This window comes from Nicotiana sylvestris, chromosome 7 (assembly GCF_000393655.2).
Source record: "Nicotiana sylvestris chromosome 7, ASM39365v2, whole genome shotgun sequence".
Lineage (NCBI taxonomy): Eukaryota > Viridiplantae > Streptophyta > Magnoliopsida > Solanales > Solanaceae > Nicotiana > Nicotiana sylvestris.
The window spans coordinates 138,269,876-138,287,853 of NC_091063.1; the positions used below are offsets into that span (position 1 = coordinate 138,269,876).

The 17,978-nt window shown below is 37.4% G+C and overlaps 2 protein-coding genes across 2 annotated transcripts; one reads left to right on the forward strand and one right to left on the reverse strand.

The window, feature by feature from the left end:
- The first annotated feature begins 412 nt into the window (after positions 1-412).
- LOC104243352 (mRNA cap guanine-N7 methyltransferase 1) lies at positions 413-13,878 on the forward strand. Its single transcript, XM_009798527.2, has 13 exons — positions 413-709; positions 1,272-1,411; positions 1,484-1,552; positions 1,670-1,741; positions 2,976-3,077; positions 3,361-3,417; positions 4,050-4,188; positions 11,564-11,628; positions 11,735-11,785; positions 12,380-12,442; positions 12,884-13,007; positions 13,125-13,186; positions 13,441-13,878. Exons 1-13 carry the CDS (start codon positions 631-633, stop codon positions 13,537-13,539), a joined length of 1,122 nt encoding a protein of 373 aa, XP_009796829.1. The 5' UTR covers positions 413-630; the 3' UTR covers positions 13,540-13,878.
- A 349-nt stretch (positions 13,879-14,227) lies between these two features.
- On the reverse strand, positions 14,228-17,616 carry LOC104243351 (putative disease resistance protein RGA3). The gene has a single exon (XM_009798526.2). The coding sequence runs from the start codon at positions 17,372-17,374 to the stop codon at positions 14,585-14,587; it is 2,790 nt and encodes a 929-aa protein (XP_009796828.1). The 5' UTR covers positions 17,375-17,616; the 3' UTR covers positions 14,228-14,584.
- Positions 17,617-17,978: the final 362 nt, after the last annotated feature.

The window sequence follows — 17,978 nt, forward strand, 5'->3', positions numbered from 1 at the left end:
GGATGCTAGTGAACTTGCAAGGTGTGTGCACCTTTGCAATATTAATTGCCATGGAGTTCTTTAATAATAATAGTAATAATATTTTTATCTCAATTTATTTGCAACGATCTTTTTATCTCATTTTTTTCACTTTGTATTATTTAGAGAGTTGAAATTGAAATATTAGTAACTTTGTAAGGTTTAATATTTTTGTTGAGAAATATGAGAAGCCAAATTTTTAGTGAAGAACGTATAACAACTTGGAAATAAAGTATTTATGGCATTTAAATAGGAGTAACTAAACTTTCTATTTAAGCGGGATTTACATTGTGGACCGAATTGGGAAAAATAAAAAGTTGAGGGACTAGATTTATTGTGTTAAATTTTACTTCCTTTTCCTGGCACCGTCCCATACCTTCTAAGTTCTAACCTTATTCCCACTGTATATATGAAAAAAGAAAAATCCAAATCCAAATCCAAATCCAGAAGTTAAGTCCAAAAGCTGTCTGAGACGAAAAATCAAACACTTGCCCTTCATTCCCCGTCTCTCACTGTTCATAGATTGGTTAATTTTAGACATTTTTCTTTATAGACGCCTGTAGTTTTCAGACTTGTCATAATCGACAGTGTTGTCGAATCTTGATTCTAATTATGAAACGAGGTTACTCGGAATCTCCATCTTCAAGTTCTCATGGACCTCCTCAATCCAAATTTAAGCACAACCCTGAAGGTAATTTTTCTTCTTTTTCTTTTAGGAAATATCCCACTTGATTTTTATTTACCCAGAATTCTTGGTATAATATGGATACAAAGTTTTTGTTCATTGTTGCATTAATATCCAATGAAGTTAGAGACTTTATTGTTATTTTAGCTCAATCCCAGAAGGTAATTTTCCCCTATTTTGTTTATGTGTTGCATTAATACCCGTAAAGTTGGAAACTTTACTTTTGTGTAAGCACAACCTAGAAGGTACTTTTTGTCTCACTTGATTATTGGCATTTTATTTGTATTGAATGGATACAAAATATTTGTTTTCGTTGTTGTATTAGTACCCTGAAAGTTAGAGAATTTTACTGTTATTTTAGCTGCTAAAGTGTTTTGCTACAATTGGTATAATATCAGAATCTTATTTACTATGCAGGGTAGTTGTTTAACTGCTAGGGGCGAATGTATTATGCCGTAAAAAAATGAACTTGTGATGCTAAACTTTAGGAAGTTGTAACCCTTATGGATAAAGAAGTCAGAAGTTGGTTTTCTATTGCGGTTTGATTTAAAGTTTGAACTGGTGTCAGGCGACACTCATTTTCTTGAAGATGAGAGTACAAAAATCTTTGCCAGGAAGGTGGCTGATCATTACAGCGCGAGGACCAACCAAACTCTTGAAGAGCGCGAAGCAAGTCCTATCATTCATTTAAAGAAACTTAACAATTGGGTATGTCTTGTTTATTCGTGGGCAAGGTTATTCTGCATGGTTCATTGCTAATAAGGTTTTCTGGCGTGTTAGATCAAGAGTGTCTTGATTCAACTCTATGCCAAAAGAGGGGATGCAGTTCTTGATCTTGCTTGCGGGAAGGTACTTCTTGCCTACTGTACTGTATCTCAATTATCTGGCAGTCCGACCTGTTAATTTTTCTAGGTGGTAATAAACAAGTCATGCATCTTATTTTCAATGTCTTTCTGTTTGAACCAGGGTGGTGATCTTATTAAATGGGATAAAGCAAAGATTGGATATTATGTTGGCATTGATATTGCGGATGGTTCGGTAAGTTCACGCTGGATGAATATATTTTTGTTGCCTTTTCTGCTCTTGCTGCTGCAGGTCAGAGCTTCCTTTCAGCAAGCTAATTTATTTTGTTGAACTATTTATGTGACTTTCTAGAAGACATGCCATCTGTTACTTGATGACTTATAATGTGGAAAGGTGTTTTTAACCATTATTAGATGTTCTGCTGTTCAGCACTAAATTGCATGTATCCAGTCAGATTAGGTTCATGTTTCTGTTTATCGTCAGTAGTACTCTGCTAGTATTCTTTTTAAGATTCAAAATTTACTAAACTTGCTGAGCGCGCATCCTATTTGCATAAGTACCGAGTGCACCTGTCTTGTTTTCTTAGTAGTCTTCATTATTAGAATAACTCTTTGATTTGGTTAGGCTTTTGATATATTCTTTCCATGAACAATGTTGGAACAACTCAAGTTTGTTGATAAGAAGTGGAGTAACACATTGGGGATCTCTATTTTGTGTGTTAGGTTTAGAGGAGGAGCTAAGATTTGAACTTTATGGGTTCCAAATTGTAGGATAGCGATATAAGGTGTTAGTAACTGGGTTCTGCATTTAATTTTGATACATATTTAGTGAATATTTAATACAAATAAAAAGTTTGGACTAAAGCTACTGGGTTCAGCCGAACCCGCAGGTCGGCTTCGAGCTCCACCACTGGTTAGGTCATCGTAGAACTTTACCTTATCCCAAGAAAAAAGTGGGTTATCATAGACAACTTTTGCTTATGGTGAGGGTGCCATGTACCTGATCTGCATGTTATGCTATCATTTTTGCTCGCGTAATTTACCAATACTAGCTGGTCAAATTTGAATAATTCGTAGCTGACTAGTAGCATTGACGAGCAAGATAGAAATAGAAAATCAATTTTTACTTGAGGGAAATGTTGATCAAGTTGTTGGTTTAGCCTTTTAATTGGAGGTTAATCTGGATGATTCACATCAAGCGAAGGTCATAGAACCTTAAATTGTACCCAGTTGACATCACAGGCCTAAATGCGTCAGATGTATGAAATGCTTTCATTTCTTAAATGTCCTCCATTTAGTTGATTCACATGCTAGGTTTATCCTTTATTTTCGGAACAAAAATTCATCTTTTAGAAGGTTATATTTCTCTATATATTTATGACGGATTCTAGTTTTTGAGGTCCATGTTTTACTTTCTATGGTAGTTGAATGCTGGCCTGACTTTGATATTACCGTTGTATTATATAAAGATAGAAGACTGCCGAACCCGTTACAATGGTGAGGCAGATCACCATCAACGCCGCAAAAAGTTCTCATTTCCTGCCAGACTTATGTGTGGAGATTGTTTTGAGGTAAATCAGCTAACCACATGATCAAGTTCTGTCATTCTTGCAGATGGAACTGAAAATTCATTTCTTTTATACTTTTATTGCTTTCTTTCTTGTCGTAAACATCAGGAATGTTTAATGAGTCATTTCCTAGACATACAAGGACCTTAGATGGCATATCATTAGCTTGATGTGCTGTGATGATCAATATTTGCTTTAAACTACTGATATCCCAAACTGCTTTGTGCTTTAACTGAAAAATCGTGGGGAGTGACTCCACTGATATCTTTTGTGTGGTGAACTTCAGGTTCGTCTGGATAGGGTGTTAGCAGATGATGCACCTTTTGATGTTTGTAGCTGTCAGGTATGCATGTCTCCTGCATTTCATATTATATAGTAGCAAGCTTTGTTCTTCATAGGTTTAGGTCAAAAACTTAGTTTGAGATTTCACTCTCAGTGACCATTAGTATTATTTTTCCATAGAAATCTTTCGTACCAATTAGCTGTCTTCTGGCTTAGCCGATAGAGATACATGCTTCTATGAGTTGAATTGCTTTATAAGACAACTTCTCTTACTATAAAAAAAGAAGGTAATACTACCAGAAAAATTGAGGTGTTTTTGGATATGTTGATGCCCTCGTAAATATCTCTTCTCAAGCTTTCATGCTCTGCTTCCTGGCTATATTAGATGTTTCCTTTCTGCTATCGGTGTTGTCCATCTTTACCTGTTATTTTTCCATTGAAAACTAAAATTACTTAGTGCGCTCAGAAGCTTTTCCAGACTAGCTCACTGAAAAAGGAGTATAATCCACATCTTTCTTAATTTTGAAAAGGAAAAACTTTGGGGAAGTAAAGGTTGAGGAAATATTGGATGTACGGTATTCTCCTAATTGGATGCCTCTGCATAGTAGCTGTAGAGGCGACAACCCTTTATCCAGTAAATTATGCTTGTCTTGGGTGGACTTTCATGGTTGATTGTAAACTTGAACTTTGCAGTTTGCTATGCATTATTCGTGGTCTACTGAGGCACGTGCACGGCGTGCGCTGGCCAATGTCTCGGCTTTACTTCGACCTGGAGGAATATTTGTTGGAACAATGCCAGATGCCAATGTCATCATCAAGAAGCTAAGAGAAGGTTTATTTTCTGCTCTACACTGCTCTGCTTGTTCCTCTTGAAGCTATAAATGTCATGACTGTGATATCTTTATGATGTGTGTTCGCTCTCATCTCTAGATTTTCAATAAAAAGGATCTAGGAGTTGAAGTTCAACAAGAACATCGTTCTACATTTATTTATTCCTTTTTGGTTCTTTTTTTTGTGTGTCGGGGGTGGTGGTGGTGTAAATGAGTTGTTGCCTGATTCTATCAATCATTCAACTATGTCTCAACTTTAAACTAGATGGGTTGGCTATGTAAATCCTTTATATCCTCTATTTGGGCCTATTTCCTTCTGGTTTTGACAAATAATTTCCTGTAAGGCACATTAAGGATTCCTTAATAATAGAAGTTATCTAAGGGTGTGTTTGGTACGAAGGAAAAATGAATAGGAGTTATCTAAGGGTGTGTTTGGTACGAAGGAAAATACTTTCTGGAAAAAATCTTTTCCAATGTTCCCAATGGGAGAAAAATGACTTCTCTACCAAGAGGAGAGAAAATATCTTTCAAAACTCACTTTCAACCTCCCCCACCTTACTGCCACCCCCAATCCACACCCTCGCCACCCCCAGACCTCGACCTCACCCTGCCCACCCCCTCCGACACCCCTTCACTCCAAAATTTTCTCCTTAGTAACCAAACACCAGAAAATAAGTAAGAAACCACTTGTTTCCCACGAAAGTATTTTTCGTGGAAAACATTTTCTATCATACCAAACACCCTAAATCTAATGCTTTTCCTACACTTGCAATCAAGGATTCAACTAGCCAAAAAGACTTCTAACAAGCACCATACCTAATGTAAGAACAACATATACAACTAAACCTTAAACCTAACTTGACGGCATTTGTAGTTCCTTTGCTTCTATTGTATTCTTTCTTTGTTAAGTCCACCGATTATGGGAGGTTGTAGGTTTTTTGGGACAATTTCCCTCCATATGATTTTTTTTAAAAAATAATAACATTTGAATATATTATAAAATCAGTACATAGGTTGTACTGAAACCATATTTACAGGTAAATGCTAACTAGATTTGCTAGTGTGCAATCCTAGCAAGATCCTAATATGTCTATGATTGACAATGTATCTTCTGTGTAAATCTGTTTACACCAAAAACAAAAAAGAATACAATTGAGTTTGATGTTCTGTACTGGGTTACTTCTGTCTTCAAAACATCTAGCATTCCTTTCCTTCCAAACTGTCCACCAGATGCATGTTGGGACAGTCCTCCATCTATCCCTGTTGGTTGCTTCAGCTCCAGCTTCTTCCCAACTAAATAGAACTTCATTGATCCTATGGGGCATTGTCCATGAAATACCCCTAAGATTAATAAAGTTTTTTCATAGTTGGTCTGTTATCTTGCAGTGTAGAAATAGATGGCTAACTGTCTCAACACTTTCCCTACATAGAAGACATCTTGAGCACAAAGAGATTCCTCTTTTTATGAGATTATCCTGAGTTAATACAGCCTCCTTTGCTAGTAGCCAAGTGAAACAAGCTACCTTATAGGGAATCTTGGTTTTCCATATATGCTTCCATGGCCAATCTCTTATCCGTGGGTTATTTTGGTTCAAAATCTTATATGCTGCCTTCACCTGATAGACCCCTTTGTCATGCCTATGCCACCAAAATGAGTCCACCCCTTCCTGTATTCCTTTAAATGTCTCCAGCTTGTTATAAAGGTCAGTTAATCTTGCTATCTCCCAGTCATTCAACTGCCTTTTAAGAATTAATTCCCATCCTTGAGAACTCCACATCTCAGCTACTGTCTTGTGTTGGTCTTGTGCCAAACCAAACATATCAAGGTAGAGTTCCTTTAGGCATCCATGCCCCAACTAGTTATCATTCCAGAATGAAGCTTTCCTTCCATTGTTCACTCTTATGAAAGTGTGATTCTTCATTATAGGCCACAGTTCCCTGATGGATTTCCACACACTAACTCCATATGATGCACTAACTTCCTTTGGCACCCAGTTATTTTCCTCCCCATATTTTGCTTTGATCACTTTGCTCCATAAGGTTTGGGGTTCTTGAGAATACCTCCATAGCCATTTCATTTTGAGAGCCTTGCTTTGATTCTTCAAGTTTCTGATTCCCAGACCACCTTGCCTTTTCATCACTGTGATGGATTTCCATTTGACCAAATGGAAGGCCTTTTTCTCCTTAGTCTCTTGCCAAAGGAAGGATCTTTTGAGTTTGTCCAATCTCTGTATAATTCCAGCTGGAATTGGGAACAAGGACATCATGTAAGTGGGAAGTGAATCTAAAACTGAGTTGATTAAGACTAGCCTTTCCCCATTGATAAATATTGTGCTTTCCATCTTGACAACTTCTTCTCACATTTTTCAATAACTGAATTCCAGATCTCTTCGGATTTAGATCTTGCACCCAGAGGCATCCCCAAATAAATGGAAGGTAGAGACCCTACTTCTCCTCCCAGTACCAGTGACAGTTGCTCCATATTGTGGACTTCATTGATGGGGTAAATATAGCTCTTTCTCCCGTTGATGTGAAGTCCTGAAATTCTTTCAAACAAAACCAAGATGATCCTCAAATATCTAAGCTGCTCCTTTTCAGCATCACAGAAGACTAGAGTATCATCAGCATATTAGAGATGTGTGATCTCTAGACTATTAGCACCATTCCTGTCAACCTCAAAGCCTTTGACCCATCTATTGACATTTGCTGTCTTAACCATGTTGTTTAGACCTTCCATGGCTATGATGAATAGGAAGAGAGATAAGAAGTCACCTTGTCTTAGACCTCTATTGGCAGGGAAGAAACCTTCAGGAGATCCATTTATGAGGATGGAATATCTGACAGTAGAGATACAGAATTTCATCCAATTGATCCATTTCTGCCCAAAACCCATCTGTTCTAGCATTTTCAAAAGAAAACTCCAGTTGACATGATCATAGGCCTTCTCTATATCTAGTTTGCATAGAATTCCTGGTTTTTTCTTTTTGATTCTCGAGTCCATTGCTTCATTGGCTATCAACACTACATCCATTATTTGTCTTCAGTCTTTCAGTCAAAACTTTTGAGAGCAGCTTGTAGAAACTCCCTATCAAGCTGATTGGCCTGAAATCTCTCAGTTCTTTAGCACCTGTCTTCTTTGGAATCAGTGCTATGTATGTTGCATTGAAGCTCTTCTCAAACATTTCTTGAGAATGAAAATTGTTGAAAGCCTTCATGATGTCCTGCTTCACAATATCCCAGCACTTAATGTAAAAGCCCATTGTGTAACCATCAGGGCCTGGGGCCTTGTCACTTCCACACTTAAAGAAAATTCCGTTAGATTCGGCCAAGAGTAACCTTGAAAAACTTCTGCTTTACGAAGAAAGATAGAGAATAAGCACCTTGAACCAAATTCAGAACTTGTCTCTGTATGGCAGGAAGCTCTCAATTTATTTCATACATTACTTTCTTCTCAAGGTTCGGTGCTTGAAGATGAGATCCTTGAGACCATCCCCTCTCTAGTCACAGAGGAAGATAATTCCTTCTCCAAATCTGAGATAGTGGGGCAGTTGTCAAAATTGGCTGCAGGTCTCCACTCTTCAGGTTCTGTGTATAACTTCTTATAGAATTCAATGATCTCATTCTTTATTCTGCTTGGCTCCTCCACTGTTTCATCTTGGATCACCAGTTGATCAATATTATTGTATCTCTTGTGTGCATTGGCAGTGCGATAAAAAAACTTTGTATTTCTATCCCCTTCTTTGAGCCACATGGTTCTAGATTTCTGTCTCCATGCACTTTCTTCATTCTTGAGATGCTCCTCAAAATCCATCAGGGCAGCTGCCTTCCTCACTGACTCCTCCTCTGTTAAAGCTTTTGCTTGCTGTATTGTATCAAATTCTGCCAATTGGCTCACTAGTTTAGATTTTTGCATTCCCAGAAACTTCTGTTCCATTCTTTTAGCTTGCCTTTGAAGGCTTTTAGTTTGCAAGCTAAAATGTAGTCTGGTCTTCCCGAGAATTCATAAGTTGTCCACCAGTTCATGATTCTGCCATCAAAACCTTCATAATTCATAAGTTTGGCTTGCTCCCAAACACCACAACAGAGGGCCACCGGGGTATGATCAGAGATCAACCTTTGTTGGATAGTTTGCTTGATGTTTCTGAAGCTATCATCCCATTCTTCTGAAATTAGAAACCTGTCAGTTCTAGAAGCAGTTATATGATTATCCCTTTGAACCAAGTGTAGTAGCCTCCTTCAAGCTGAAGGTCTATCAACTCCATGTCTTCAATGAAATCCGAGAATTCCACCATCTCTTTGGACCTCCTAAGGCCGTCCCTTTTTTCGGTGGGAAACCTTGTGACATTGAAGTAACCACAAACTGCCCAAGGGCCACTCAACAGACCCCTCACTGCACCAAGTTCCCTCCATACTGTTCTTCTTTCAATTCTGCAATTTGGAGCATATACTCCTGTTATATGACATTGAAAGTTGTGTAAGAGAGCCTCGAACTTACATGTTACAGTGTATGCCCCAATCTGTAACACCTCCCCTTTCCACACTCTACAGTCCCATAGTAATAAAATTCCCCCTCTCGTGCCACTAACTTCTAGACATGCATACCTTACCCATCTCCCCTCCCCCCCCCCAAAAAAAAATAAAAATAAAAAAATTTGACTGACGATTCCCTTGATATCCCCCTCCAGTTTTGTTTCTTGCATACAAATAATGTCTGCCTTCCAGTTGCTTATTTGACTCTTTATGATCTCCCTTTTCTTGTCATTTAATCCCCTACATTCCATGATATTAGATTGATCTTCATATTGCAATGATTGATAGGTCTTTTCCCCTATTTCTTTTCCCATCACTCTTGAATTTGACATCAAAGGAAGCGAGACCTTTTAATTCTAGTGAGCCTTTGAATCTTTGTTTCTTCGCCTCCACCTCTGTCTCCACTCTTCTAACTTGTCTACAACTGTCAATTTGCATCAGCAGCTCCAGTGCTTCTTCTTCGTGACCAAAAAAATCTACTCCGAACATTTTCCACAATTTAATCATGTTCTGGTGAACCCATAGTGTTGCGTCCATCTCCTTATCCGTTACTGAATTTTGGTGTTGAATTGAGAGAGTAACCTCCTCCAGCTCCCAGTTTTGTTCAGAATTGAGATGAATTAGTTGTTTTTGGACCGTCAGCCTGCTATCTGCTTGATCTTCCCCTAATTTCGTGTGAATAGTGAGCTCCCCTGCATTCTGTCCCAATTTTCCGGCCTCTTCATCACATTCAGGCTGTTCGCATTCCCTTTCTGTTGTTGCATGTGCCATACTTTCGAGGGTTGCGGAGGAAATTGGATTCTCTGCGTTATTTTCTTGGAATTTCGAAATAGAGACGCTGCCACGTTCCTCAAAATAAGGTGTCACTCTTTTTTCTTCATTGGGCTCCCGTGAAATGTCATTAAAAATGACCTGGGCTGCTGGATCAGGCCCATTTAATTTCAGACCAGTATTTGTGCTATTTAGGCCCAGATCTGCTGAAATAGAACTTGGACTTTGCATGTGCTGCACACGTGCCTCTCCTTTACTCTTCACCTGCAATGAAGTACACCCCACGTGCTTCCCCATCATATTTATAGTTGTTTGACTGCTTTTAACCGTTGGTTTCTCATAGGTCTCCTTTGTCCACTGGTCGCTTGTGAGATTTGCACCTTTCTCTGTTTCTTCTCCGGCACAGGCTAGGGTTTCCGATGGTTTCAGCTCGAATCTTGCTTGTTTTTCAGCCCAGATTGGGATGAAAAATCTGATCCCTTCTCTTTCAATCACAATTTCAGTGGGTATTTTCCTGCCATCACCAGCAACTTTGATTCTGGCCCACTTGAGATGATTTTTGAGGTCAGTTTCTTCTTCAGTAGCTATTCATCCTCCACAGAGATCTCCTATTTTTTTGAAGATCTTTTGTGACCAGAGATGAAGGGGAATCCCCATGGCTCTAATCCAGCAGGTTTCCACTATTTGAGAATTTGATATGCAGCTAGCAGTGTAGTTCCACCATTCCAGATGGAACTTGAACTTTTTACATCTCCATTCACCTTGCAAAACCTGCTCAGCCATGTATCTATTCGGAAATTCGAATAGAAGCATGTTACCAGTCATCTCATACATGTTGACCCCAAAAGCTTTGTTCCAAGAAGCAACGACCCATCTCCTTATGTCTGTTAGTGTGGGTCGCTCAGTAATATCCTTTCCAAAGTACCCAATAATGCATCTTTTGAGCAGGCCAGTGTCCTCAATTCCGTGTGATTCCATAATAGAAATGTCTCCTTTTTTGAACGGACTACTGCCTCTTTAAGGGTATTGGATTGCCATTTACTCTCCTTAACTGCTTTGGCATAAGGGTAGTTGTCCACGGTGTATCTGAGAGGTATTTTTTCACTCAACTTGTTGCCATAATAAATGAATCTCTCTATCTTAAATGCAATGTCTTTCCAACCTGCATTCAAGGCCAGCTCTGGGATAATAATGACTGACCTTTCCTCTCCCTTTAATGACAGGATACTCATATACCTTCCGTGAGCATTGAATTTCCTAGTGCAGAAATATTCTGTCCGATGTTCCTTATTCTTCCATCTCCTCACTAGATTCTTCTGATCTTTCGAAGCTTCTTTAAGTATGAAGCACAACCATTCCATTGTCTTTTTGCCCATGGATGAGCGTCTCATCATATTGCGACTTCTCTCCACCCATTCAAACCATGTGTCTTTGTTGGAATTCCATATGGTAATATCGAAAGATTTGAAGCCAGCATTCTCCCATATTAGATCTAAACAACTACTTACGTGAAAAGGAGAAGAAGGTTTGGTAGTAATCACAGTGGGTGATTACTGGTTTAGAAGAACGAAAGGTTTGGTAATAATCACAGTGGGTGATTACTGATTTAGAAGAAAGAAGAGTTAGATTCCGGTGAAAGATTATGCCGGAAAAGGTATTCTGCAGTCCTAGGAAGTAGGAAAGAGAAGATTCTTGGGAAGCGTGCCTGAGAGCATTTTTGCGGTTCTTTTACTGTAAATCAGTTTTTTCCCCCTCCATATGATTTTAGGCCTACATCGTCCCTTTTAACACCTTCAATCATCATAGTATCACACTTACAAGCATGGTTTCCACCATCTTAGGTGACGGTTTCTCATTTTATACTCTCATGTATGTCACTGGAAGCCTCGGTGATTTTATCTAATATTATCCATTCTTTTATGACCGTGTATCCATCTCTCAGACTAGTGGAGTGACGGTGTCCTTGCATATTTGTGAAATGTGTTATGTAGTAGTTAGCTTTTTATACAGTCTTAAAGATCTTTTGATATATATATAAAATATATATTTATGGTACCTTTTCCTCTGAAATTGCAGCTGAAGGTCTAGCCTTTGGTAATAGTGTCTATTGGATACGTTTTGATGAAGAATTCTCAGAGAAGGTAATTTATGTTATCATTTTCTAGTAAATTTCTACAAAGATTTCTGTTTTTTCTTTCTATTCTAGGTATGTGTGTTATTGTTTATTAAGATCTTCTATTATTGCAGAAATTTATATCTTCAAATCCTTTTGGCATCAAATACAAGTTCCATCTGGAGGTGTGTACACCTCGTGCCTCTATGTATCTTAGCTGTGTCCTTTAATCGTATTGCTAAAAATTTAGAGCACGTGTTCTTTTGTTGATTTAGTTGCAAAACATAAAATCTTGGCTTCAATTTGGAATCAATGCTACAATTTTTATCTACCTATTCTGTAGCTATTTATATGTGCATCTTTTTTCAATTTTTGCTTTAAGCATTTAGAATCGTGCATATTGGAGGATTTTGATTTTGTCTTTTTGATTTAGCCTTGACATCGGCAATTTCTAGCAGACTAATGAATGTTCTTACTCTACTTGTGAGGATTTGCATGTGTTACAAATGAAAGCAAATATTTTTTTTGGTGCTCAAAACTCATTCATTAATATTCAATTTGACAATATTAATGTGAACATATTAACAGGTGAGGAGTAGCTATGTTAACAGAACCTACTAATTTTGTATGTACTATGCTTGGGATCTTATTTCCTCCTATTAAATCCTGACAAGCAAGTTAGGATCCTGATATTTAAAATCCTTTGATTGCATCCTATGTGCGAGTATATTTGACTTCCCTGATTGTCTACAAATAAACAATTAAGATTTGGATTGTAGGATGCTGTTGACTGTCCCGAGTGGATTGTCCCTTTCCACGTCTTCAAGGCATTGGCGGAAGAGGTATTAGCGTGTCTGTGCTTCCTGTTTTTAGTTGTTGGATATATTTCGAACCCACAAGTCATTTGTTCTTTGACTTTAGATATCCTTTTTCCTTTGATTGAAAATGAGAAATTCTAGGTTCTTATGTTCCCTTTTTTTGGATCTTATATCCTTTTTTCTTTGAATCAAGACCCTGGTTGGTTCTCTTTTATATTGAGGAGGCTCTTTTCTTGATAGAGAGCTCTCTAATGCTAGTTATGAGTGTCACAAAATGAGAGTATATTACAATCTACATGAATTCTTCTTGATAATAGAGAAATTTTCTGTTTTATATACGAGGCATAAATACTGATATAACATAGCCACTGAGGAAGGTATATCATAGATAGAATTCAAGAATATTATGCAGTTGTTTCTCGCCACCTTAGTTTTTTCTGACAACATTGTCTTTTTTAAATACAGTATGACTTTGAGCTAGTTTTTGTGAAGAATAACCACGTATTTGTGGAGGAATACATGAAGAAACCAGAGTTCGTCGAACTAATGAGGAGGCTTGGTGCATTAGGTGATGGGAACCAAGACCAAAGTAAGTTTAGTTATGTTGGCTGCTGAATGTTTACTGCTTTGATATTTCATCCAAGTATGTTGTTATTTCATATGCTTCCCCCCTAGCTTCTGTTCTAACTTACGTTGCTAATAACAGGTACTCTATCACCAGATGAATGGGAGGTAGCCTACCTTTATTTGGCATTTGTTCTTAGAAAGGTACTAATATACCTAGTTCTTGTTTTAATATTACCATTGTTTCTTAAACAATAAGCATATCCCTGTCGAACGAGCCCTTATCCCTTTAAGCCTGTCATAGTCTAGGTACCACATTAGGCACCAATATGTGTCCAACACAATAATCACAATATTAATTATTTCATATGGGAATCTCCTATGATAAGTGCCTTTGCATGGACAATGGCATTGACTCTAGTGATTGTGATGTTGGTAAAATCTTGTTTGTTCTGTAGCGAGGGCAACCAGATCAAACACGAAGAAACCCTAGACGAGACAAAGGCAAGATGCATTTGACAAAAGACGATATCGAGAATGTTAACGGTGCAGTGTAGTGCATTTGCTCCAACCTCGGGACGTGAAAAGACTGTTATGGAAGATGAGGAAGTACCTGAAAGAAAGAGGAACAATCAACAGAATGTGCCCCTTTCGAGTCGATAAAATCGAGCTGCTAATCAATTTTGCAGAATAAAGACTATAGTTTTGGCCTAATCATTTTACAACTTCAACTTGCTATAATACGCCAGCATAAAAGTAAGCCAGCATTGTTAAAAGAAACTGGCTTCTTTCCAGTTGACGTGGGCAGATATGTCTGTCCACTTGCAACCTACCTTGTAATTCTGTGTACCATTATAAATTGAAAGAGAATGAAAATAGCCAAAATTTTCTATTTATATCAAGATCAAAATATTTCTAAGGTATACTTTGTTGAGACAATTGAACGGCGATATCATGATCAAATATATGTTCTTCGATTACTTGTGTTCTGGAAACGAACTCTATGCACCCTTGCACACAACTCGCAGGATATGGAAACATTTGTCTATACTATGTGTTTGTATCAAACTAATTAATGCAAAACATATATCATGTATATAAACTCTTATTAGTTAACAATAATCTCGTGATATGTATTTTCACTTCAATTTGTAACTTCTGAAGTTACATTGTTTGGTTGGTGGAAAGTATTTAGTTTGGGAAGTATTACTTGGAACACTTACAGCAGAAGATGAAGCGTTATGATAACTTTGTAATTCTAATTCTGGGAGTAATAAAAATTCAACATGCAGAATACAAAAAGACAATAGTATGATAATCTTACAACATAGATACAAGTCCATTTCCCAGATAAGAAGTCTTTATTCTCTTATAAAAATTATGGGCAACCAGGTGCACAAAGCATTCCACATTCACGCAAGATCTGGTGGGCCGCACCCCAAGGAGTGTGATGTAGGTAGCCTACCCAAATGCAAGGATCAACTGCTGATTCCACGACTCGAACTTGTGACCTATAGGTCACACGGAGACAACTTTACCGTTGCTCCATGGCTCCCTTTTCTCTTATATCAAAACTAGCCCACCAAAAATATTAAACATTCCTCAAATCCCATTACCAGTTTCAATATTCTGAATATGGGATATCTTAGTCCAGTCAACTTCAAGATAAGGACACATCTTGATCTTTAAAGACTCTATTGATGACAGCCTTTGCAAGAGACAATATGGAAGGCTATTAAGCTTTTCACAGCAATATAATTCTAACTCCTTAAGACTAGGCATTACTGAACAAACAACTTCTGGTTTTAAGTCTGTCCATTCTTCCCACTCTGAACAATATGAAAATGTCAACTTCTTTAGCTTTGGAAATGATGCAATGGTTCCTGGCAATCCCAAGAATTCATTTCCAACATGTTTCAGCTCATCCATAAGCCTTACCCAAAGAATTTCAAGAAATGGTAACTTACCTAAAGGTGGCAGAAAGTTGCAGTTAAAGCACTCACTTAGTGTAAGAACTCTAAGATTATTAAGTGACAATGTTATCCATGTTGGTAATTGAGTACCTCTGTATCCATTGATTGTCAAAGATCTAAGGTTTGGAGGTGGTGTTAGAGCTTCAATCACATCCATTCTTACCTCACTCGTCCAATAGAAATTCAAACGCAGTTCTTTAACGTACTTCTTGCTTCTGAATTCTGCCTTCTCTGCTTCAACTACATCTTCTGCAGAGTTCAAATTGTCGATCACATGGACTGATAGATATCCTTGAAGTTGGTTCAATTTCCCAATATATCCCAACTTGCTCGATCCTTTCCCAACTACAAAGTCACTCAAAGTCCTTAGTTGAGTTAGCCTTCCAATTCCTTGAGGAAAAGATTCCAACTTTGGCATGTCAGTAGTAATGAGATGTCTCAAGTTTAACAATTTTCCTATCTGTTGAGGAAGTCTTGAAAGATTCTTACAACCGTGAAGATCTAAGGTTTGCAGATTACACAAGCGGCAAATGGCTTCAGGTAAGTCCTTCACTTGACTGCTGCTTAAATCAATGCACCTTAGATGAAATAGATTTCCTATTTCTTCAGGAAGTTCTTGCATCAAACATCCATGTAAATTTAGAACTCTTATGCATTTAAGACCTTTGAATAGATCTCGAGGAAGCTCTTTTGCGTGCAAGTGTTCAGCAAATAGACTGTGAATCTTTCCAATATCACAAATAGAAGTAGGATTCACTGTACTATCAGTACTCTCCCAGCATAGATGTCGAACACTAAGAACGTCTACTTTGTTTTCAGTTGCTTTGGTTCCTTTGATGCTATAGCAGTCATTTTTAGCAAGAAACTGAGCAAAATCATGCACTATATCATGCATTTTGCAGGATATTATAACACTTGCATTTTTATCATCTTTCTTCAGCTCGTGAAAGAAAGAGCGTGTAGCTAAGTTCATGAAATACTCACGTCCTTTTACTTCCTGTTGGTTATTTTCAACTGTGCTGAGATAACCTTGTGCCATCCAAATTCGGGTCAACCTGTCTACATTTATGACAGTATCTTTAGGGAAAATGGCACAATACGAGAAACAACGCTTCAAGATAGGGGGCAAATCGTCGTAGCTCAAGTACAAATGAGGAAACAAGTCTACTGCCACTTCCTCCAATTCCCATATTTCACTGTCCAAAACAGTTTGCCACTCTTCTTCTGTATCCTTAAACCGCAAGAGACTTCCCATAGTCTTTGCAGCAAGTGGCAATCCTTGGCACTTTCGTACGATTCTCTTCCCAATATCTTCTAAATTCTCAAAATCCTCCTTATTCCTTCCTGAAAATGCTATCCGACTAAACAATGACCAACAATCTGAATCTGATATTTGTCCCAACCGATGCATGTAAGAACTTCCCATCACTCCGACAACCCTCTCACTCCTAGATGTAACCAAGATTCTACTTCCTCGAGCTCCATTCTTGAGAGAGTTCTTCAACGGTTCCCATTTCGAATAATCTTCAGACCATACATCATCTAGCACAAGAAAGAACCTTTTCTTAGAGACACATTCTTGAATTCTTTCTAATAACATATGCAGTTGAGACAGATCTGGTGAGCTTTTAGTTAGAGATTCAAGAATGGCTTTTGCAACTTTGACTTCATCGAAAGGGTCCGATACACAAATCCAAATTCTTTCATCAAAATGACCCTTTATTTTCTCATCACCATACGCTAGTTGTGCAAGAGTTGTCTTTCCAATCCCACCTGTGCCCACAACAGATACAACAAGGAAACCATTTTCTTGATCATAATTCTCAAGCAACTTACTTATTACAACATCTTTATCAGAATCTCTACCATGTACTTCTGATTCATCAACAATGCCAGTAGTCATAACTCTTTTAAACACATCTTGATCAGAAACAACACCATTTGCATTAACTACAAAATTGAACTGATCTTTTTCTCTCACAATCACTTCTAACTTCACATCCAATTCCTTTATTTTTCGAACAATATCGCGATTCACCTCAAGTTTCTTGAAAGTAAAACAAGAAGGTAGAAAAAAGCAACTTACTTTTTTCCTTGGAATTGAAGCAGCACCAACACCAGCCTCATTTCTTTCAATTTCTTGCTGTAGAATTCTTGTTTTCCATTCATCTAACACATTATCTGTGTCATATGAAAAATCTTCAAGAATTTCTAGCCAATGTTTTACATTTTTGTCTTTGACCCTTCTTTTTTCAGCATCATCTAATGCCTCTTTTATCATTTTTAACTTGAAAGAGAGATTTTGGATCTCTTTCTTGATCCCAATAGCCATTCTTAGTTCATCAACTTGTCCCTTTACTTGCTCCACAATGAAATTGCCCAATTGGTCAAGGACAATGGAAACAAGCACTTCAGCCATGGTTGTTTGTGCTTGGTTATTTTGGTTTGATTTTGAAATAGAGAGAATAAAAAAAGAAAATGAATAAGAATGATGCAAATTGCTAAGTCAACTTGATACCATATAAAATAATAGCATGAATGATCTTGTCTTACAAGTAAAATAATTGAACTGGTCTTACAGGTTATATTATAGTGTTATTAAGTATGAACTGCAGAAAAAGTCAATGTAAATGGTCATTATAATGTACTTTCCTTAACCCTTTTCTCTGCTTTTCCAGACAAATTTCTCTCTACTTTCCCAAACGGGAAACAAAATTTGAAAAAAGATTTTTTTAAAAGTTATGGTCTAAAATAAGATATAGATGTATGTATGATTATAAATTATCTAAGCATAAAATAAAAAAAATTAATATTAAATAATTTTTAGAGATAAAAAAATATCAATTTTTTTGAGAGAGGTTTAAAAAGAAAGTGCTTTACATAATGAAGGAATATTATTTATTTAATTTCATGTGATATGAATGTGGCGACTCACAAAGACAATATAATGATTCTTTCTTTTTCTCGTTGTTGCTTTTTAAATCCATTCTCTTTCCCATCAACGTGTGGTTTACATGTTTGTG